The sequence below is a fragment of the Hyalella azteca genome, unplaced genomic scaffold, assembly GCF_000764305.2.
Source record: "Hyalella azteca isolate HAZT.00-mixed unplaced genomic scaffold, Hazt_2.0.2 contig11274, whole genome shotgun sequence".
Classification (NCBI taxonomy): Eukaryota; Metazoa; Arthropoda; class Malacostraca; order Amphipoda; family Hyalellidae; genus Hyalella; species Hyalella azteca.
In genome coordinates, this window is record NW_025941275.1 from 1 (window position 1) to 24,924 (window position 24,924).

The 24,924-nt window shown below is 36.6% G+C and overlaps 1 protein-coding gene across 1 annotated transcript; it reads left to right on the forward strand.

Annotated features, from left to right (window-relative positions):
- Positions 1–8: 8 nt before the first annotated feature.
- LOC108680633 (metabotropic glutamate receptor) lies at positions 9–20,432 on the forward strand (the record flags this gene model as incomplete). The annotated part of the gene is made up of 11 exons (XM_047882761.1): positions 9–129; positions 1,744–1,792; positions 2,072–2,099; positions 2,382–2,438; positions 4,714–4,797; positions 11,210–11,287; positions 11,342–11,545; positions 12,500–12,691; positions 13,767–13,902; positions 16,955–17,109; positions 20,397–20,432. Coding segments are annotated over 11 exons (1,140 nt in total), but the record flags the coding sequence as incomplete, so codon positions are not given.
- Between the last annotated feature and the right edge of the window lie 4,492 nt (positions 20,433–24,924).

Sequence of the window (24,924 nt, forward strand, 5' to 3'; positions counted from 1 at the left end):
TCACAGGTAATGAGGCGGTCGTGGAAGGCACCTTATCAGTCCAGCCACAAGCCAATGCAGTCAGGAACTTCAAAGAATACTTCACAAATCTTACCGTCGAAACTAACACAAGGAATCCTTGGTTTTATGGTGAGTTGCTCCGTTTATTGGTTCTATCTTATATTTGAAACTTGTTTTGTTTCAAGCTACAGGTGTTTCAGTTTAAGCTTACATGTGTTCTCCTGTTTGTTCTGGAAATATATTCAGTGTTCGGGTTTAGAAACCGCAGAGTTAATTGAACTTTTATTTTAGCCACTGGAAGCATAAAGTTTTAAAATTATTTATTCAACTTGCTTCTTCTTATGAATTTATGAAATTGCCTTTGAAATTATACAAGCCCGTAAAAATTAAAGTTAGAATTTCCACTCGCAAATCAGATTTATTAATTATTTACCCCCCAAATTGAAACGGCGAATAATTTTGTAGGTGCCAGCAAGCTTTTTATAGACCAACAATTCAAAGCACTAGTCCCATTTTTTTTAAACTATTAATGTTCTTGACTTAATAATGTAAATCGGGTTAAAAATATGATGAAACAATTCCTGCGGTAATGGTGCACTTTTGCAAACTCGCAGGACAGATTTTCGTAGGGGGACCACTCCATTGGTCCCCCTACGTAGTTTTCCCATCCATCGTCAGAAAGATTCCTCAACTGAGAACATATCAGTTGATGCTCACCAGTTCAGTCAGAGTGAAGGTTACACGCCACCATTCCAGCAGTGGAACGGCGTTTAAAGTTTTACGCAAAATATATTATAACATATGTTTGTTTTGTTTTGTTTTAAATTAAAAAAACTATTCAAATTTGGAAGCAATTCAATAGTTGTTCCCGTCTTAATTAAAATTCATGCATAAGAAATATGGTGAAATCTTCAAGTTCTTCCTTTTTTTAAATAGCTTCAAAGTTCACTATTCCATATTTTTGTCGCTCAAATGTTTGGTTAAAGCTTCTTCCAATGGTTTATTTTCTGGATAGAAACAATTTATTTTGAATCATTTCGATGTGACATTTTTCTAACTCACCCGAAAACAATGTGTGGCTCCAGCTATATTTTTCATTCTATAATTTGGTTTTATAAAACATGAAATATAATATAGATAAAATTGCTCGCACATTTTGAAGTGCTAAAGAAGTTCAGCGAAATTTAGCAGCTCTTGTCACATATAAACGACGCCTGTGCTAAGCTTGTAATCACGACTTTCCTTTCGAAACTTTGCTCTCAAAAGTCGTCAAGTCATTCCATGTAATTTCCTGCGGCTCAAATAATGGCTGTCATTTTAATTTACGAAGAACTTATTTTACTCTATGACAAAGGCGTTGTCCCTAGATTATTCATACTGCTTTCATGGCAATATTCTATTGAGTAAAGAAGAATTTTAGTTATTTATTTGTTTGTATTTTTTGTTTTCTCTCGGTTTATTACAAATCTGCCATCTTATTTTCTTAAGAAAACAAATCTTGCTAACTCATAAAATGCTCTGCAAATTACATTTATTACTCTTTGAACCTTGCTTCTATTGAAAAATATTTCTGGGCTAATTTTTTAATTACAAATCTCATTCGAGTGAAGACGTTTTCTACTAATAACACAAGTGAATTATTTGAAACGACGGTTTTTCAGCAGATCAGAATTTTGCTTTCCCTTATAACATAAGTATAAAAACTTGCATTGGTAATGCTTAACCTTGATATTTATTGAGCAGAATATTGGGAAGACCACTTCAAATGCAAGTACATCAACAAGCCCTACACGCCCTACTCTTAACGTTGATATTTATTGAGCAGAATATTGGGAAGACCACTTCAAATGCAAGTACATCAACAAGCCCTACACGCCCTACTCTTAACGTTGATATTTATTGAGCAGAATATTGGGAAGACCACTTCAAATGCAAGTACATCAACAAGCCCTACACGCCCTACTCTTAACGTTGATATTTATTGAGCAGAATATTGGGAAGACCACTTCAAATGCAAGTACATCAACAAGCCCTACACGCCCTACTCTTAACGTTGATATTTATTGAGCAGAATATTGGGAAGACCACTTCAAATGCAAGTACATCAACAAGCCCTACACGCCCTACTCTTAACGTTGATATTTATTGAGCAGAATATTGGGAAGACCACTTCAAATGCAAGTACATCAACAAGCCCTACACGCCCTACTCTTAACGTTGATATTTATTGAGCAGAATANACTGATTATCAGGTGAGTAACTGGCAACTGCTTGTATAAATGGCCAAGAAGGAGGTGGAGGGCGAGAGCTGCTGCTGGCACTGCCTCAAGTGCACTGATTATCAGGTGAGTAACTGGCAACTGCTTGTATAAATGGCCAAGAAGGAGGTGGAGGGCGAGAGCTGCTGCTGGCACTGTCTCAAGTGCACTGATTATCAGGTGAGCAGCCTGCAACTTCTCGTAATAACATACAAATATGTGCAGTCGAGAACGGTGTAAAATATTAGTGAATCGACACTAGTCAAGATTTTGTAGAAGAATATCACTAAAAAATTGTGTAATAAGGTTTTAGTGGCAATACCAAAATACAATGCTGACCACTTCATTTTAAGTGAGTTTGTCCACGAAAAATCCCCTTCAAGGAGAATTTTACATACATCGTGAATGCGCAATTTTAACCGAAGACTTTAAAAAGAACGCACCCGTTGAATCATTTCTTGGCGCCATATCAATTTTGATCTACATAGAGTCAGCTTCTTCATTGATGTGTATTAACAGCTAATATTGATACTTGAATTTAAAAATGCAGAGAGCCAGAAACTAACTTATTTGATTATAGGTTATAAAGACCTAAACTCAATTATTTCTTTGCCAATTAACAGTGAGGAATACTTTGCTCTAAGTAGCTACGGTGAAAAAAAATTGAACTAAAACTCCAGTAACGCAAGCTATCGGTTTAAGAACGTAGAGCCTTCTCAACTCACCACTTCTGTCACAGGTCCACCTTTCAATTCAACTTTCCAAACTTTTAATCTGCGAAAATTTATTCCAGAATTGGCCAGAAGTATTCGAACGATGTTACGTGAACTCGAATAAATCTTCTTATTTCGCTAGAGCTGTCCATGAAAGAGTTAGTCCGCTCTACAAGCAACTTTTGGAAGCCCTTTTATTCAAGCCGCTCTTCCGCCCGGTGATCATTGGGGCGATGAGAGATTTTCTCGGGGCCGATGGAAAGTTACCCGTGTGCTGGGTGAAGCAAACATCCCTGCTATGTCTTTATTTTGGCAGATTCAATTGATCTAACTCAACCGAACTTAAGTGTTACGGAACGGGCGTTTCGAAATGAATAAGACCAGCATTGAGAAGTCCCGACTGATTTGGCATTAAGTCATATAGTTCGCTGTTATTGTTTAACCCAAAAGCTCCGGTGCAATTATTTCAGAGTCCAGTTCTAAAACTGATATTCAGATAATTCGATTTTAAATTCTACTATGCAAATTAAATTCAAGCGAGCAAATGAAACTTGGACGAGAGAAGAATTTTAAAGTGATAATTCAATTAATGAAGATATATGATATATAATAAAGTTTTGAATTTCTATTTCAATGGGGCGAATTTTTAACGATATATATGATGCATGCATTGTATCATGTTTTTGATACATCATCATGTAGCAAAAACAAAATTTTCATCATTGATGTAAGATTTTCCCATTATTGTAACTGTTTTGCGAGCGTTCAATTGATATTGAATTATATTGAAGAGAAAGAGAAAAATGATAGAACAGATTCACCAAAGATACAATTTTCTAGAGAGCTTTAAAATTTAATCAGTTACCTATTACAATTTCCTAAATGAAGTATTTCTGTTCCGAAACTCATTAACTCCAATCAACGAAATCATTAGTGGCCGTGCGAGCTAATTAAGTTAGACTTCATAATCGCGTCAAAACTGCACGATAATCTCATTAAATTCCACCGCAAATTTAGACATGAATAATTGAGCGAGGCAGGCACACATTTTTCTCTTCAATTATCGCAATGTTTAACTTAATCTTGTGAATTTAATTTGAAGCCAGAGAAAAAAATTGAGCTAAAGTTTAATCTTGAATAAAAATATTAGTTTAATTTTACCTAGCATTTTAAAGCAAGAAAATTTTCCCACCGTTATTGTTTGTAGCTGAGTAATTCATAACATTTTACTGCTCAATAGTTATTGAAAATATTCATTTCATTGAAAATTATTCACGTCTAAATGAAAAAAAACATAGACCACAGAGATTTTATTCATAATCCAGGAAGTAAATAGTTTATTAATTCAAATAATATTTCATAATTCTGGTTAATTCGATTCAAAAATAAATTGATGAGTTAATTGGTTAAGGCTTCTGCAGTAACTGCTTATTTTGATGCTATGGCGGCTAGGGCCAAGATTATTATATTCCTGCTGTTGATTGCTTTAAAAAGCTTAACTTTGTACAGGCGATCACTCCGTATAGTATTTTTATTACGGTTTGAATGATATGGAACGTTCAATGAAGCTTCACTGTGCCATTACTTAATGTGCTAACTTTGTAATTACTTGATTGTGTGAATTGCTTGTTTCATATATAGATTAGGTGATTGCTAGATTTGCTGTCTTTATTATTAGCAATTACTTGATTGCATGATTGCTTGATTTATAGATTGCAATTGCTTGATTGTCTGCCCACCAGATTGTGGTTGACGATCGCTGTGACACCTGCCCTCAGTTCCAGCTGCCCTCGGCCGACCAGACGCAGTGCGTGCACATCCCGGAGGTAAGCCTGTGGTCCTCATAATTTACGGAGATTATCCTGGTGTTGAAAATTTAAATTTCAGAGGAGAAGAAGAGACTCGAAGGATATTTAAAAAACTACAGTTACATCAAATGAACGTTTTAATTTCTAATTCAACAGAAATTTACATCGAGTTGAACGTAAAATAAATTTTGTTTTGCTTTTTCCATAATACATGAAGAAACCTCAAATGTTCAAATAACCTCAGTACTGTGAGCTAAAATTGTTTACAAAAAGACTCATTACCTTATAATATTTACCGTTTCAAACGTTTGAGTTCAGTTCTCGCGACGCCTCATGAAGTCAGGCAAAAAGGGATAACTTCAAAAAAATGGATAAGTTTAATGTAACAGTCATTCAAAAGCAAGTTAGTGAAGCCTTTAGCTGTTCGGTCAGCCACCTTGTTGATAAATGTTCTAATCACTTCAGTGTTATTATCAGTGCACGATATGAAATTAAAATTTCTGTATCAATATTATCCCCGTTTAGTACGACTAATGTTATATCAATTGAGTTATCTTATGATTCGGAGCGCGTATCATTAATTTGGACTTCTCGAAAGAAAAAACGCGAGGCTTTGATAGCAAACTCTTCATCAATTCTGCGACGGGGAAATTGAATAAACTTTGAATTACAAATCAGTTTCATTATTGCGCCATGGAGTTCGTGTAAACAGACCACTGGGCATTCGGAGTGGGACGACAATTTTTTGGTGCGTCGGAATCAAATGAGAAGTAATTGAATTGTTGCGCTGCGTTCCAGGAGTGATTTTTTCACGTTTATGCTCTTGAAAAAAGAATATTAAACACGATTAGCATATTGGAATTATTTTAGGACCTAATTTAATGGAACAGATTTGAAATTAGTTTACGAACATTAACGTTACAGTTATGATTGAGAAAGGAAATAAAACTTATAATGGAATACCGTTGGCTCTGAAATAGCATAAAATATAAACAAAAAACATTTGCATCCATTATTTGAAAAATAATATACATGTGTATTTTGTGTAAATGTTGCAAGACACACCCCTAGTTCAACTCAATTCCGACTCGTTACCAACTTCGGAGTCGAAATACTCTCCGAAAAAATGTATAGCAGGCAAATTCATTTTACTTTTCAATCGAAGATTGTGATACATAGAATTTTTCTTGTTCTATCATATCTATCATTCTTTTCTGCCACATTTCAGCAGATATTTTACGCTCCACTCATGCTGAATTCTCAATTTCGCAGGCTTGCTTGCAAAGCACTAATACATAATCTTTTATAAATATGAACGTACATATTATTTGACAATGACGTGAGACTGGAAGCAGGACTGACACCTATTCTCAAAGGAACATTTTCTGAGCCAAAATCAACTCGATATCAAAGCTTTACATGATCAGTTCTGTTTTCTGAACCTTTTTTGAACTTTGAGCATTTGAAGACTTGCTGGTGATTGAGGACTGAAGAGATCTACATTTTAGTTGGCCTTCGCATCAACCAAAAAAAAACGAAAATTTTCAGGTGAGAAATGTACACAAAAATTGCGCAAATGTTAGGTTGTTTCACATGAGACATGGAGTTTTGGTTGATGCTGCGGCAACCAATTAAATTTATTCAGAACGTCTTTTAACCAAAAAATGAATTGCTAAATCATTTGCGAAAAATACATCTGATGAAACTGTATGAGCACAAAAATATTTTAGACCTTTGAAGAGGTTGAGTTTCAGTTAATGGATTATTTTCGAGTAGTTTTATATACAAAAGAAATCATTTTCCAACAGATAAAACCATGGACCATTTTACTGTTCGACATTAGAAGGCATCGAAAAATTTCGCCTGCAAATTTCTAAAGTACCAGATAATATATTTCTACCAGATTTCTTTAGTAATAAACGTTGTATTATTTTTTGCTAATTACAAATTGGCGAAATGTATCAATTCCACATTGATATGATTGATTTCGAGTTAAACAAACTTAGCTGAAAATCAGCATATAAGAGTGACGAACGGAGAATACGTACAAATTGTTCCATCCGTCCCTCAATGACAAAGAATTTTCTCGTTAAAGCAGGTCTAAAGTATGGGCTCTGGTGCCTTCTGTCACGCCATTCAAAGTTTTTTGGTTGACGTCATTTGTTGGCTGCGATTGCCGGTCTCACAAGATCACACAGATGATGCTGACCGCCTTAGTAAACAAACATCTTCATTCGATTATGACTTGAATTTTGTGTATTTGATTCAAAGTATCTGACGTCCTTTGCGACGAATTGAACGAAATAAAATTCTTGTACAGTTTCATTTCAATTTCAATGTACGATTGGAGCGTTCAGTTCTTTTCATTATCGTTCTTAACTGTACATGTCATAAAATAGTAATTAAGCGATGGCTTGATAATAAAATATTGAATATTTAATTAAGTAATTTCTTATAAAATATTGAACGTTTAATTAAATAATTTATCATAAAACATTTAATGTTTAATTATTTGAAATTCAATTGGCTTTTTTGACGTGATGCACAAAATAAATCCGTTAATTATATTTTAAGTCATTCTGAATCCCTTCACTCATAAGGAAGCGAAGGTAAGTGAATAATTAATGTCATGCCAAATTTGTCGAGAAAAAGATGGCGTCGATATCAGGAGGGACAAATGGTGAGTGTCCGCCGCCTCGATGGACATATTGTTTATTCCGCGCCACTGTCCTCTGTCCATTACGATGGAAATTGTCCATCGTAACGGACAATTTCCTGGAAATTTCATTTAGTTCTGCCGGTAGACCAGAGTCCCGGCAAGCCACTGCCTGTCAGGTGATGGATCATGAGCCCTGTAATACTGAAATATTTATTTGAAACACGCAACTTGACACAGAATAATGAATGTATTCCCGCCCTGACACCAGAAGTTTAATATTTATGCAGAAGGCTTTATACATAACGAATTTTTCGGAAAAAAAGGATTATGAGTTCCAATATTACGCCAATTAACTGTTAACTGGCTGAATTCTTATTTTATTTACATATTTGTTATACTTAGTTCGTATAAATTGACAACTTCAAATTTTTCTTAAGGAGTAGACAAGTGACTCACAAATTATAGTTCCATATTTCTTTCTTTAGGCAAAAAAAAAAAAACACTTAATCGCTTCGAAACATTTCTACGATGAGAAGTTTCCTATTGTGAATTTATGCGTCGAGTTTCCAAATACTAAAAACATCTGGATAAAATAGTAATATTACACTGGATGACAGTAGTATTGCACTGGATAACATTTCGAGAAACTGTTTTCAGTTAATTTCTTTTATATGGATTGTTTTGCCCCATCAAGACCGAAATAAAATTTTAGTGAACATGAAAAAATTTTTTATTAGTGTGCAGTTGATCTTACGACGTAATGAAAAATAATTTACACACATCTAGAGTTTGCCAGAAATTCAACTTGAAATATTTCATTAAGGTTGTTTAACACGTTGACTCCAAAGTGGTACATATGCGTACCAAGAAATGTGTTTCTCCAGGACGTAGTGATACATAATTCAGGTTGCCTAAAATCGGCCAAATCCGAGAACAAAAAAGGCCAAAAAAGGCCGATAACTCAATATATACTAGTTTATTTGTAGGTTCCGCTAAAAAAATTCCATTTATTTTCTTTTTACAGTATTTAAAACTTAATTAGGAAGTACCCATATAATAAATTTTAGCCGGAAAACATAATTGAGAAAAACTAAATCACGGAGTTTGTCCGGAAAAAAATGACCGTCTGGCAACCCTGTTTAAAAACAGTACAAAAAATGAAATAATAGTATAAGTTGAAGCAATTGGAGTCTAAGTGTTAAGAAGTCGAATTCATTAAAGCAAATATACGAGATCGTCCGAGCAGTACAGTAGACATTCCGTCATTCGAGGCCAGGACAGCGGCTAGAACATATACGCCCCCCCCTCCCCGGTAATTTGGAATTTTTGCGGGTATATTGAACATTTCTCATCATTACCAGCGCTCTCAGATTGAAATATTGAGCTCGATGTGCGGCAATTAATGGCGTTAAAATGACGAACATTCAGCTTGGATATAACGCAGTGCTGCTGCACCTGCATGTGTATTCGTGCGCGTTGGTTTTGTGTATGCTTACTGAGAAATTCAAGCAATCCCTAGAGTTCATTATGGAATGAAATGAATATCAAACCGCAAATTCAACATTAATTGTTGAATTGTGAATAATCAGTGGTTGAACCTTTAGACTCGAATGTAATTTAAAATCTTAATAACAAGAAAAAGTCTGTATTTATTTATTGAAGTCGTTTTTTCCGGGTGGATTATATTTTTTCGCAATTTCGTTTACTGACGATGAAACTGCGTTACAGAGCTATCAGTCGGTCGCTAAGTTGTTATAGTCGAAACTTTTCCGTCAGGCAAATTGTTGTTACATTCTTAATTTTCACTTCATCCAGATAATTATTACATAATCCTAATTGATGCCTAGTCTACCATATACACCTTTTGGCAGCGAGGGTTCAGTTTTATTCGATATTTTATTTGTTCTATATTATCTGATCAGAACTTATTTTATCAGTCTGCTTATATCGCAAGTTCACAAAGAATTTAAAAGCAAAGAAAACACCAAGAAAATTCACCATATCGATATTGAAAACGTTTTGAAGTCCAGCTCCATCATCAGTTCAACAATATAAAAATGAATACAATCGTTTTAAAAGTCAAAATTCTAAGTCAGACATAAAGCCTAAAAAGACCTGAAACACAAAACAACCTTGAATCGAAACTTTAATTAACCTTTGATGTCTTTTGGGGTTTTAATGTCTGACTTAGAATTTATAATTATAATATGATTGTATTCATTTTTAGATTGTCGATCTGATGATGGAGCTGGACTTTGAAACGTTTTCAAGATCATTATATCATCAGTATTATTTTATCAATATTGGTAGATCTACAATACAATTGTAGATCTATACTATTCGATCAGTATTATCTTATCAGCCCTATTTGTTCAGTATTATTAACAACATTTTTTTTAACAAATCAACCAACAATATATACGTGCAATAAGCTCTTATTTTTATCAATTTCCTATACCTTGTTCTTAATTTCATATATGCGTAAAAAACTTAAATCATGTTCGTGTCCCGTGTATATCATTCGCAGTCGGAATCTCGTAATTTTTGAGATCAAAAACTGGAAACCCATGCGGAAACTCATTAAGGAATATCAATTCGTGTTAATACTATACGTAAAATTCGTAAGCACCTAGGAGAGGAATCAAAATTAATACTTTTCGCATTTTGCCCTTCTCTTTCCTATTTGATGCCACCTCAAATGATTTTATTGTGTTGTCATTGGATTAAAATTTGACGTTGGAAGTTTGAAAGTTTGTTGTGCTAAGTACATGAAGTACTTCTAATAAGTTTCGTGTAGCTCACTGAGTTGCTTTCAAATGTTTGAGTCATTTTGAAGAAAATAGATAAAAAATAAGTTCTGTTTCGTACTAAGAATGAGATGTGATGACTCGAGCTATCCCCAGTCATGTACAAGAAGTGGATCATTTCATCATGACTATTTTTCTCTAATTCGGTTATAAATCACTTCGTTCTGGTACAATATTTGAAATAAGCTTTTCAGTCTACCTAATTTGCGTTCAGAACTTGAAACTGCACTGTCGTGATCACTTATTTCAATTATTTGTTCAGATTACATGAGTTTGTTATGAGAAACTTCTCATTGAACTTTCAGTCTTTTTCATAAATTCCGTGTTTTTCAATTACTTATCATTTCCACCATAATTTTTCCGAAAAGATTTTTGCAAGACATATGATCGTAATCCGTTCTTGTGACTGCGAGGACAGTAATTGAAAACAAAGAACAGTAATCGAAATGAAAGTCGGTGAAAATTTTTTTATTTCTTTTATTACTGGTAGGAATATGGTTATTAATGCCGTAAATAGCAAAATATGAGCACTGAAAATTTTTAGGTTCGATCTGTAGGTGAGGGAATATCTTCATTTAGAAATTGCGTCTTTGAAGTTTGTCAGCGCTGTAAAGCCCTTCAATTGATCAAACAAAAATACTATTGATTTAACTACCATTTATCGTCCCGAGACTGTCAAATTCTTTTTCGGCTCATCCGTTTCTATTTTTTTTGTCATTCATAGAATCACAGTAAAACCTGGAATAACATTCCATTCATACAACTACCCATATTATTATTTTCCCTGAGGTATACAATTTCTGCAATTACCCAGATTATTATTATTATGCCTCAGGTATACATCACAATGAGTTATTGTAAAATTTCTGCAGTTACCCAGATTATTATTATTATGCCTCAGGTATACATCACACTGAGTTCTTGTACAATTTCTGCAATTACCCATACTATTATTTTCCCTGAGGTATACATCACACTGAGTTCTTGGAACGCCATCCTGCCGATGCTGTTCGCGTCGGCAGGCGTGGTGGCCACGACGCTGGTAGCGTGGGTGCATTCCATTGATACAATTACCCACATTATTATTTTCCCTCAGGTATACATCACACTGAGTTCTTGGAACGCCATCTTGCCGATGCTGTTCGCGTCGGCAGGCGTGGTGGCCACGGCGCTGGTAGCGTGGGTGTTCGTGAGCCACAACAACACGCCCGTAGTCAAGGCGAGCGGCCGCGAGCTCTCATATGTGCTCTTATCTGGCGTCTTCCTCGCGTACTGCATGACATTTGTTTTCGTGCTCAAGGTGAGCACAAATATGCTTAGGCTTAGATAATTTATTACGATATCATTATTATTTCTTGTTATTATTGTTAAATAAGTTATTTAGTATCTAACTGGGCAGGGTGGCCCAGTGGTCAGAGTTAAGAGTACCAAGATTGACGCACTAGAGAGGCGCGGGTTCGATCCCAGCTCAGTGCGCCAGTTTCTGGTCAGAATCGGCAAGGAGGCCGGGCGGTTAAGGCACAGCAGAATTGTAGCAGTGCGTTGCGAGTTCGAGACCTCAAAATGCTGTGAATGTTCTGCGAAGTTAAGAATCGGCGACAGGCCTACGGCCTAATAAACGCTGAAACCGCTATTATTATTATTATTTTTCATTTCAGCTGTTTTTTATTTTCATATAGTTGTTCTGACGCCTTGTATTTCTGAATACATGCCTTAAAATAAAGATGGGGTTAAACCGTGCAACTATGTCGTATTTCCAGGCTCACTTTGTTCATTTGATGATGAGAATATTTGATTAGTGAATTTCTCATTACTTGAAGAATATCTTAATTTGTTCACATTTTAACTTTTGAAGTGATTATCTTGTCAGATTTTTGCGGTTCTGTTGCGTATTGCAAGGAATTTGTTGTTTCCGTTGGTAGTTTTTTCGTTCAATTTTTATTGTAATAAGTTTTTTTATGGCAGCATTGAACAAGATTACTCTAAACATGATATAAAGAAATCCTAAAATATTGGCATGAGTTTAAAGCTTAAATGTGCTTTACGAGTTTACTGATTTAACTCAACTCACTCTTTAGTACTCGAATTCTAAAAAAGAGACTCCAGCGAAACTGATGAGCTCGTAATTAAAGAACGGAAAAATCTCAAATTATTCAGGAAAGAATTGTGTTTCAATGGGGAGTGAGAAATGCAGCACATTGACCGCTTCTCTCTTGCCTGCATCATCCCATGAATGTTTGTATTTTGTTTTCAGCCAACGGCCGTTGTTTGTGGAGCACAAAGATTAGGCCTGGGGTTGTGCTTCACGATGATTTATTCGGCCATCCTCACAAAAACGAACCGAATAGCTCGGATATTCAACAGCTGCAAAAAGACGACCAAGAGGCCTTCATTTATCTCGCCAACCTCGCAGCTGTGCATCTGCGCCGCCATGGTCGTCTGTCAGGTGACAATATTTATCCGGAAAATTTTATCAAGATGTGGGAAAACTTAAGTCAAATCCTGTTATACTGAGACGTAAAGTTGTGGTACACTAAACAATGCCTATGCGTGAACCGTTTCACGGTGTCTGGTGAAAGTAAATTTAAGTAATAATGTCACTAGATTGCTTGAATCGCAGATTCACTAGAAATTTACACGCAGATTCACATGCCATGCATTCTGAATTTGAATTTTTGCGCAACGTTTCTCGCTTAATGGATTTCCTTCTGGCCTGGTGTTTACCCAGATTAAGAATTCATGTCTAAGCGATACAGTGAAGTTGTTCCAGAGCCTGATAGTAGAAAGGTGGTTTACTGTTCTTTTCCATACTTCGGCCATGCGTCCGAAGTTATGTCAAGAGAATTAAAAAATTTGTTTATGAAATACTTTCCGGACATTAATCTTCGTTACTTACTGGTTAACAATTTCAAAATAGGTTCGTTTTTTAGGTACAAAGATATCCTCCCTTCTCACATGCGATCGTCCCTAGTTTATAAATTTAGTTGCGCACGATGTGCATCTGCGTACGTCGGAATGACGGCACGCAACCTTTACAATAGGGTCGCTGAGCATCAAGGGAGGAGTTATAGGACTGGGCAGTTACTATCGCGCCCTCCTCATTCGGCTGTGCGCACTCACGCCGAACAGTGCAACGTTCCGGTGTCCGACACTGACTTTAAGATTTTAACTTATAGTTCTGGTACTTCCGATCTGCGCATTTTGGAATCATTGTATATTTTTAAAGAGAAGCCTAGTTTAAATGCTGCCTACAGTTCTTATCCATTAGAAATTGTGAATAGATAGGCATTTCTTTGTTATTCTGCCCTTTGCCGGTAAATTTAGGTTTTAACTTCTGTTGTTTTTGTTTTTTTTCTTATGACTCCAAACTTTATTAATTTTCTGACTGTATTTGTGTTCTAGATTTATCGAACTGACGATGGAGCTGGTCTCCAAAACGTTTTCAATAGAGAAATGTTGAATTTTTGTGGAGTTTTCTTCGCTTTTAAATTTCAAGTAAATTTAAATGTCGTGCACTGCAGATTTTCATCATCACAATCTGGAGTCTCCTGAACTACCCAGCAGCCGTACACTTCGGCGTCAGCCGCGACGAAAACTTTCTCGTGTGCAGCGGCAGCGTCAACGTCTCGTACCTCATCGCATTCGCTTTCCCTATGTGTAAGCATGAAAATTATGTTCCCTACTTTCAAGATTAATTCTTAATTTTTCAAGCTAGCTATACAAACTAGTTTATTCGTAATTATTCAGAAAAATAGTTGATACATAATTTTTTAATTCATCCCGTTTTGCACACATCCTTTAATAGAACTAATTGTACAAATTTCATCGTTGAAAATATGTTAATTCGCATGTTCATCAAACCTCATTACCGGGAACACAAAATGCTATGTTAACATTTCAGTATTAAAGTTGCGGTTCCTGAATTGAAGCACAGAGAAGCTATTTTAGCATGAATTTGTAAATTAATAATTTTTTTGCACTTTAATTCAAAATGGCAAATAAGGAAAGCAGAAGACAATTAAACGAAAAATAAATATAACCCATACGGGGAAACATCAAATGTAGGTCGCTTCGTCTCGCAAACATCGTAAAACGTAGGAATGTTTCACCATCAACATCTCGTCTTATGCTGTAAATTGAATATTTTTAACACTGTGTTATGGAAAATAATTTACAAAGATATGATCACTCTCCGGAGCATCAGTTCTTTAACTCAAAATCGTCCGGTGCAAACTATTGATGAACTGGGGGCCTTAATGAACAAGATGAACATCATAAGAGTCATGAAGCTAACTTACCCCATTCTCCTGTCTCAAATCAAGCGATTCATTTTTCTACAATCAGTAATCGCCAAAGTTCTCTAACAAGCATGGACCAATCCCTTGAAACTAGAGAGCGAGAGAGCAAAGATCGCAAGAACAATGGAAATTGTTTCGCGAATCTTTTTAAACTACAGCCATTGAAGTGCTGACAAGAGCGCAGGTCATCGTTCATTTTAAAATGGAATCCTTTTGAGTGACGCTTGTTAACGAGGAAATCAATTTTCTAGACAATGTTTTCGCAGTGCAGGCAAGTCCGGCCAGACTCAGGTATTCATGAGACCATTTATTGTGAGTCCTGAGACCCTACAAGAACTGGCAGGATAGATGAGCTTTCCTAAAGGAGTTATAAGCTGAAATTTAATTTGAAAAATGAATCGACCTAACCGGTGAGAAGATTTTTTATTATTCTTTTGTATACAATTGCTTCCATAATATTGAGCAGTTATTTCATCCATGAAATGCTCACTCCTCCCGTTTTTATTTTTTTACTGATAATAACGATAAAAAGGTTGCCTGAATTTCCAATAACACCTAAATCACGCAGCCAAAATAACTATCATTTTTCAACAAGAAAGTCTTTTTGCTTATATTAAATCAGTAGATGTGAAGGTATATGATTAAGATTCATGAATTAGTTATTAGGTTAGAAGTACTAACCGAGTATCCATATCCCTGAATCGTTCGCCACAAAATAAAACCTGTATGTAGTATATAACTGAAAATTTGTTGCAAATTTAATCAAATGCAGATTCAGTAAAGAAGTTTGTTTGAGGGTAATATTTTAGAGAGTAGATTTGTGTGGCATAATATAAAAAATGACCAGTTTATTGCACGTTAATAATAGTGATGCCATGTGAAAGTGTAATCAAACTTGTGTCAAATTGATCTCATTGTAGGAATTCAATAACGATATAATTGCCACATGCAAGCTGGAAAATTAATGCATTCCATTCTTTTCACACAAAAATATTCACCGGGTAAAAAAAGTCCCTTAAGATTCGAATGAAGTGTTTAGTGGAGCCGCCGGGCGCCGAAGACGCAGATTGCTCCTCTGATAGCTTTCGACGCTGCAAATTCGAGTTTAACATGCAATTTTTACCTGACATAATCGCGCATAAAGTGACGTTATACGCTGCCTTGTTGCAACCAAGTGTTGTGATGATGTTGTCAGACGGGGCTGTGCACGCTTGACAAGATTAGAAGGCTCGTTGTTTTATGTAATCTCATCGCTTTCCCTTGAAACGACAAAAATTAAAAAGTTTATTAACTCTTTCTACAATCAACTGAAATTTGTATGTATTTTCTTTGAATTTGTCTTTTACGCAATTAGTTTACAAGCTTTAAATGAGGTTTTCTTGATTACTGATGATGAAGAAGAAAGTTGCGAAGCAGGCAATTGAATAGATATAAAATGTTTCCAAGGCTGACAAATCCTATTTTTTGGCCATTGAAATGTGATTGACAATTCGTTCACATTTCGCACAATTCATTCACAAAACTAGAGTTGAAAACTTATTAAAATATTTGAGAAAGTAAACATTTTTCCTGGTAGGTTTTACGGTTTTTCGGTTTGGACAAAATTTTGTCCAACTTCCAAAAGATTCTTAATCATAATAATTGTTAAACTTGAAGACTTGGGTAAATATTTGGGGAGATAAACTCTTTCAGGAATAAAAGATATCTTAGAACATCAAATATTTTTAGCGCATTTTCTCATATGTGAAAAAAGGCGCAATTGTGCTCGTCATGTCCGTCCGTCGGTCCGTCCGTCTGTCTGTCTGTGACTTCACGTTGCCGAGTATCCATGATACTCGGCAAGGAGAAAATGCGCTCTCTGTCACTCACTGCAGTGAGTACTGATACATTTTTTATAGTCACGCCAATCTCACTTATGTTTTATTTTGCGCAATAAAGCTGACTTTGGCACAATAGATTTCGTTCTCCGTAAATAAACCGGATGTTGATGTTTTAGAATCGTTTTCCATGCCACCATAATAGTTTTCAATCTCATGTATTTTGAATTAAAGAAAAGTGGACTCAAATCTATATTCAAGAAAGACCTGCAATTTTATTCTTTTTGAAAAATTAAAAAGGCATTATTATTTTCTTATTCCTTAAAAATTTAGGCAAAATACATTCCAGATAAATTTTTCCTTTTAGTAGACTTTTTTTCTGAGATCACCTGATTTTGCTAATAGAAATAAGAATCAATTTTAAGATGATATTCCTGCACCATATGTATTGGAAGAACGTGCTTTGATAGCTACTCTATTTATTATAAACATGGTTCCAAATGCCCAAACATGTTCCACATTCTTTCACAGACTTTAACATTTTCTCGACTGTAATAAAGAAGGTGGATAAATGAACACAATTTTGCCACGCAGCCATCATCTTGATCTGCACGATCTATGCCTGGAAGACGCGCAAGATCCCCGAGTCTTTCAACGAGAGCAAATACATCGGCTTCACGATGTACACGACGTGTGTGCTGTGGATAGCATTCCTGCCCATCTACTACTCCACCAGCAACGACAACTTGGTCAGCTCAAGGATACCTAGATATTACGAATAATTTCCCGAAAAATGCNAAAAACGTACAGCAAATGGTACGGGAACTAACCGCACCAAGATGCCAACGACCAGCCGCAGAGACTAGGGGTTCTAGCCCTAATACACTGCCAAGAACACGGAGATGAACAGCAAATGGCACGGGAACTAACCGCACCGAGATGCTAACAACCACACAGGAACGGGGTGGCAGTTACGTCTCAAAAGCATGACTATTGGAGGGTATTAGCCCCCAATACGCCGCTGACAATTAACTCGAGCGCAGAGGTTATTAGCCTCTACCTCGAGGGTGCGATTTGAACGGCTGTTAACCGCCCAACGCAGCCAAAACCTGGAACTATCCAAGAACTCCACCTACGCCGTTATTAGTCCGTTAGAGGAACTCATTAAGAGTTATGCCCAGAACTGCGGTGGAGTTTATTCTTGGAAGCCCAAATTTGGCTCTGCCTGATTCGAGTCGAAACCGTGTCACCCCAACCCAGCACCACTGAGCACACACAACTTCCGAGCGCACACAACGAGGGGGTAACTCAGCCAAAATGAGCTTACCTCAACACCCCCGTTTACAATGTAAAAGAAACGGGCTACTAAATTCGTCTATATGCAAAGATATAGACAACATAGTATATTACAACAAAATAGAATCATAATATAATCTTTTGGTCACATAATGATAAGTGAAAGTTTATTTAAGATAGAATAACTCGAGGATAATTACTCGCGAGCACCTGAGTTGATACCAGTTCGTCAATAGACTAGACCAATGAATATTGACTAAGCATTATCAAATATAATGAGAAGTACTATCACCTAATAAAATCATATTAATAAAGAGTTTAACATTTGGACGACACGACTATAAGTTATAATCGACTTCTTATAATACATCTACCTCTAAGATGTCTAGCTTCCTTACGCAAGATGGCGACGTAGCATCTTTAATTAAGGATTGTATCGTCTATTGGTATTAACAGCACTTAACTTAGTACAGTACAACTGTAAATCATTACGATTATCGCAAAAGCTAAAGTCCTTCGACAAAATAATGGCACATTAAAGCGAATAAATCTTAAACTAATTCCAAAGAGACCAAACTCTCCATTGTTCACGACTACCTAGCGCGCGTTATAACGAGGTCAGGAGCGGCTCAACCAATCACGTTGGAGCTACACCTTGTCTCGTCCAAAGACACTAACTGAATCCTACGAACACCACAGCTAGAGGCGATTCCATATTACTGTCACGAAACAAAAATATGCTCAAACATTCCTTAGTCATATAAAATAATATCACAGTAACGAGATCCCAAAAAATATATGCAATCACATTATCAACATAACACGTGCTCAAAAAGGGTACTCCTAAAAATAAAAAAATATCACAATATTCATACCGTCACACATGTAATTTTTTCTCTACACTTATAGCGTTAAAATGAAAAAGAGTTGTTGATTTGTTACACAAATCAGATAACGAATTATTGTTAAATTAAAGACCGTTGAACTTCAGTCGTACAATAAATTCTCAAAATTATTAATTTATTCAATATTTCAAATCTCAAATCCTCCATTTATCTTAAGTTCCATTCACTTTAGTGCGAAAAGTAGTGAATTTAATTCCCAATACTGATCGCTGTGCTCATTAAATTGAAAGACAATTATAGATTTAATGAAACTACTCTCAATGCATGAGTTAAAGGACACAACATTTTCAATAGGAGCTCAGCTGGCCTTACACATTCATTCACGGCTTCCCTTGTAACTGGTGCGTAGACTGGATACCTGAGACCATAAATTATTCAGTGAAGACAAGCAAGGAGAAGTTGAAGACTGTTTCCTGCAGGCCGTTCTTTAGGCTGAGACACGTGGGAAATTTACGGAGGACGAGTGCCGCTTCTTTCAGTTTAGTCGCCCGAATTTATGTCGCCACGAAGATTGCCTAACGTTGAACGCTAGGTGTTCTCAAATTCATTTAATGCTATGCAGGATGTCATCGGTCGCTGTTTTTTTCCGTCAAAACACCAGGATGAAGTTTCAATCATGATCACAAGGCCACAAAGGCCACCTTCTTTTAAAGTGAGCTGCAGCCAACTTTGTGGGCGGGCCTAGTGTTTGAAAAATCTTCTATATAACTTCACACTTGCGATCAATGCGAATGACAGTTTCTTGTACATAGAAATTTGTGCGATGAGATTAATAATTATAATAAGAATGTATGTGCATATTCTTTATTAGTAGAGCAATTGTGTAGACGCGAACTATTTGAGAATCAGCTATGGGCTTCTGGTTTACTGTATACATTCAAGTTCATTATTAACTTAACATTGCCTTTTGGTTCATCAGTAAATAATTTCAAAATATCTTTCTTAGCTGCGTGGTAGCCAAAATACAAATTTCATACATTCAGTTGGACTTGGTAAAAGCTGCAATATGCTGCGACGTGTAAGGCAGAATATCAACGGCAGCAGAGAAGAGGATGCAAAAGAGATTTTTCTAAAAACGAACCCCTTCCAGCGTTGGTTTTTTCGTCGTTAGTAGAATATGCAAAAGATATTCCGGTATTTGAAAAGACGAAATTCGATTCGCAGCTTTTGGACTTCATGCAGTTAGGAGCTTAAAAAATACACCTTTTTATTTTTGGTCATCAAAAATAATAACCAAAACGCAACGCACGCAATATTGTTATTTAACTCCGATCCTTCTTTTTTAAAGCAGAATTCAACAGAGCAGGAGGGTATTTTTCCATTAATCGTCTATTTTTTTACTGATACATTTATCGTTTTAAAAATTGAGTTCAGTTTAGAGGTTAGCACGGCCGTTGCGTGTCGGCGAATGAAAAAAATAACAGAAACTCCATGTAATGGAGCAAGCGCTAAAAATATATCATGATTTCTTATACTTCTTATACTTGAGCCACACACACAAGTTTAACAAACACACAAGTTCCATAACACTGTTTAGCGCATTTCCTCATTTATGGAAAAAAGGCGCTATATAATGCTCGTTCGTCATGTCCATGCGTCCGTCTGTCCGTCCGTCTGTCAGTCCGTCTGTCGGTCTGTCCGCCGTGACTTCACGTTTTCGTCGACCAGAAAACGCGCTTTCTGTCACTCACTGCTGTGAGTACTGAGTTATATTTTTTTATTTCTCTCTCGTCAAAAAGCTGGCACCTCTTTCAAGGAATAGTTTTTACTCAATAATACATGTTTACCATCGATAATTGTTTCTTTAATAATAAACTTATTTTTCGACCTTCCAGCGTTTCAGCGACCTTGCTAGTTCCTTCAGCGAATAGGTTTCACTCAATAATATATGTTTATGATGTTTTCCTTCGATACTTATCACCTTCATAATAAATTTATTTGTCGACCTTTCAGCGTTTCAGCGACCTTGCTAGTTCTTTCAGCGAATAGTTTCCAATTAAGGGGAGCGTCTGCCCCAAAAAATATCTGGGATATCAACAGACGGATCGATTCAAAATTTGGTACACGTATGTAACACGGAATTCTGTTTTTTTTGTTCGTGTGAATTTTTCGAAAAATTGAAAGAAAACGTGAAATTCATAGAAAACTGACAAAAGGGGGTACTATAGAAATCTATCTCCTCCTAGGATTTCCAAGCTACAACATCGAGACACAGATCATTCGATGCGTAAAGACCATATCTACAACTGATGTAGAGGGTTTTTTCGAATTTCTCATTTTTGTGAGTGTGGGAGCATTTTTTCCGAACTCTTTCGAAATTTTACAATTTCACCCCTCCCCCGCCCCCCTTTTTGCAAAATAAAATCCCAACTATAACGAACTTGGAAAAAAAGCTCCACATCAGTTGTAGATCTTTTCTTTACGAATCGAACGGTATATCTCTCATTGTTGTAGCTTCAAAACTCTAGGAGGAGATAGGTTTGCAGTTACAATAAGTTAACTTTTCAGTAGAGCCCGACAAAGTCGCGCGCGCCTCGAAAAAGACATTCAAGGGTGCAAGGTTGCTAGACTAGACGATACTGGAGCTCAATTTCTGTCAAGGATGGTGTGAACGACGGCACGAGAACCATCCCATACGACTGCAGACGGATAACTTAAGCACAGCGTGTTCAGACTAGCTATTTAAGTGTGCTACCGGTAATTTCGGCCTATATTTAACGTTGAAGAACTCCACCACCCCTAACCCTTTCGCGCTCTGTCGTAAACGCATAAATCAACGTACAGAGATGGTTTTGGCACCATTAGATGCGTCAGAATGTAAGCTTTAAGATGAGTACAAAAACCGAAAAAGTCAAAATTTTCGATTTTGAGGCAGACGCTCTCCTTAATAATACATGTTTTCATTCGATAATTGTTACTCTCATAATAAACTTGTTTGTCGACCTAAATACCATTTGTTCACGCCCCTCAGACACATACTACACGACGTTCGAGATGCAAGAGCGGCTCGTAGCGCAGCCCCGCGGCCGCGATATCGCCGACCTCGCGACAGCCGCGACGCAGACCTGCTTCGTGTGCCGCTCCGAGGACTACAACTGCCCGCACTCAGCGACGCAGACCTGCTTCGTGTGCCGCTCCGAGGACCACAAGTGCCCGCACTCAGCGACGCAGACCTGCTTCATGTGCCGCTCCGAGGACCACAAGTGCCCTCACTCACACCTGCTGCCTGCCGAGGGACTGACCTCATCTCTGCGGCGCAGGATACGAGAGCGTACGCAGGTTATTGAGAGGGAGGAACTCTACGACGAGAACTCCTTCATGGACAACTCGGACGGCAGTCCTATTCCGTACAAACTTCAGGACGATGAATCTCCTCCTGATAATGATAGAAGCATTAGTTATGAAGACCATTGTTCCAGATCTCTCAATGGAAGTTCAGGTAGTTATACTAAAACAGTTGTAGATAATACCGCAAACCTTCCTTCTAACAATTACTGCACTACATCTGGCAATCTTCAGGGAAGTGTTATTAGTAATGATACAACAGGGGTTATTGAAAGCTTTATTGCTACGGTCAATAATAACAGTTTCAGCAACAGCGCCGTTAACAGCAGCACTGGCGGCCAACATATCAGCAGTAACGGGCCTCTACAAGACGTGCCTGATGTGATGTTGTAGTGGTTAAGTGATACACCAGGCGTTCTGGTGTAGTGCATCCTACACCAGGCGTTCTGGTGTAGTGCATCATACACCAGGAGTTCTGGTGTAGTGCATCCTACACCAGGAAGTTCTGGTGTAGTGCATCATACACCAGGAGTTCTGGTGTAGTGCATCATACACTAGGAGTTCTGGTGTGGTGCATCATGCCTTGCACATAACATGACCTGGTATAACCATAGACTCAAAATAGTGTATACATTTAATGGTATCCCTGCTGCCCTTCCAATTGATATTGTATTCTTCCTTGTATAACGTGTCCATGGTAGAAATTTTGTATCAAATAGTCACTTTAAAGCCGTGAGATTAATTAATTCTATTTCAGTTGAAACGTATTCATATCACCGCTCACATCAGTAGTGATAGATTTGGTCGGAGCTACAATCAACCAAAACGATCAAAGATTGTTTAGCCCGCCAGGTTTGCGAGTACCATAGTAATGAATATAAGTGATTGTCATATATTGAAGAACTATGTTGTATAAACTATTAAAATTAATTAAAGAAAATGCAGAGATATTTTCTCCGTAATTTGAGCATATCTTGTGCGTAAACCTCTAGAGTGAAAATTAAGTAGAATATTCAAGCTCCAAATTTGAGGCCTTTGAAAATAGATAATAAACAAAACAAATAAGAAAACTGTACGGAATGCTCGAGTCTGGCAAACTAACAGTCACTAACAAAGATTGGCAGCACTAACAGAAATTGATCCCCTAGGCATCCCGGTGATTATAGAACAAATCCTTTCTCTCCACTGTCCCACACCACAGTACAATAGCACAGCTCATGATACGAGAACCACGAACAGTTCTTACTCTCTGCAACTATTTTCCAAATATACGCGCTAATTTATAACACTTTTCTTGTAAGTGAAAACTAGTGGAAATATATTCAATTGATTTTTCAATTACTCTGACACTCTACCACCCATCAGTTCGTGCGATAACTTATTAGAAGATACCTTGAAGAAGATACCTAACTGAAACGATTGAATAAATTCCGAAGATGTACCAAACACCGAAATTATAGTTGAAAAGTCAAAAAGACAAGAACCATACAAGAAATAAATAGTGAAATATAATTTATTAAGAACTCATAAAATTCTGAGACCTTCATCAGTCACAGAAAGTCTCTCGCACAATGCTTGTAAAAAATTGAATACGTATTAGTCTTCATGACCTTACTTGAGTTGACTAATTAATATCATACAAATTATTTCAAATAATATTTTTTCAACTGCTGCCTAATTCAGCGTGCTTAGATGATACAGTTGAATGTTATTTCTTCTAACCGATTACTTTGCTATAATCAAATACTTTAAACTCTAAATAAGTATACGTTTCCTAAGCGACCAGCTCAATGTTATTCCATCTATACGAAGCAACGCTGAAATGTTTGCAATAATCTCTTCACAATTTTCGCAGCAATCAGCCGCCAGTTAATTAGGTTCGGGCCTAAATTATAGAAGTTTCTACACTCTTAAACAGAGAACCTACGTTTCATTGTTGCTTCATTATGAAGTTGGTGGAGACCGAGTAATTTTATCATACATTTAGCATTTCCACACAAATTATATTTCTTTTCTCGACACTGAATGGGACCTCTAAAAGATTCTGTGAAACAGGAAAACTAATTTATTGGCACGTCATTTGGCAAAATTTCTGATCCAGTATCTTAAATCTCGATAGTATTGATCATTTGTGTTCTTATATGATTTTTGCATACTTGGTTATCGAAAATATAATAACCAATAAATGAACTACCGTAATAGCTTTCATAATCTAGAATGAGTGTCTAAAAAAACTAGCAGAAGCTTATTTTCATAGAATAAAATGTTTACATTGACCAGGAAATAGTTTGACTGATCATTACAAATTTTTTTATATGGATGGAAATTGAGGCAGCGGGTTTTTAAATGCCAAGGTAGCGGCTACCGATGCATGGTTATCCCAGTCACCTCCCTGGCTTCGTGATGTTTGGGGAAACTGAATGCGTCCTGATATAAACGAAGCATTTCTGTCCAGTTCCCAATCCATTCTAATTTCACAAAGCACATGATAATCCGCCACCGAAATGTAGCATTCCAATTCCCAGAAAAAATAAATCGGTCATATTTCCCTTCATGAATTCGGAAAAATACAATGATTTCAGAAAAATCCAGTTATCCAACGATACAGTGACGAGTCAATTAACTTAATCTATTTCCAGATTCCTAAACTTATTAGTTTATTTTTGTCTCTGAAATCAAGAAGGCCTAATCAATCAATTCAATAATTCAAGGAGGAGCGCTATTCAATTTAGCGACATTGTCTGAAAACTGCCTTAGCATAATGAGTTTTCAGGGCATCCTACCACCACGTATAGTCTATATTCAAAGGTGGATACATGCAGTAGCTATGAAGAATAACAATGGTTTAGTATTACACGTTACCCACGCGTTAATTCCAGGCTTTGCTTGCTAGTGACATCCACGCGGTAACCTCCTCCCAGTTGATGCGTCGAAGTGTTGAAAAATTTTAATCGTTGCCAATGATTACCGTTTGTTCTATTATGTGTCAATATCTTGGCGATTCCTATATATAAACTATATATTTTTAATCAGCACTGAGTGGCTTTATTGGTATCAGAAGCGAGAAATGCATCGCTT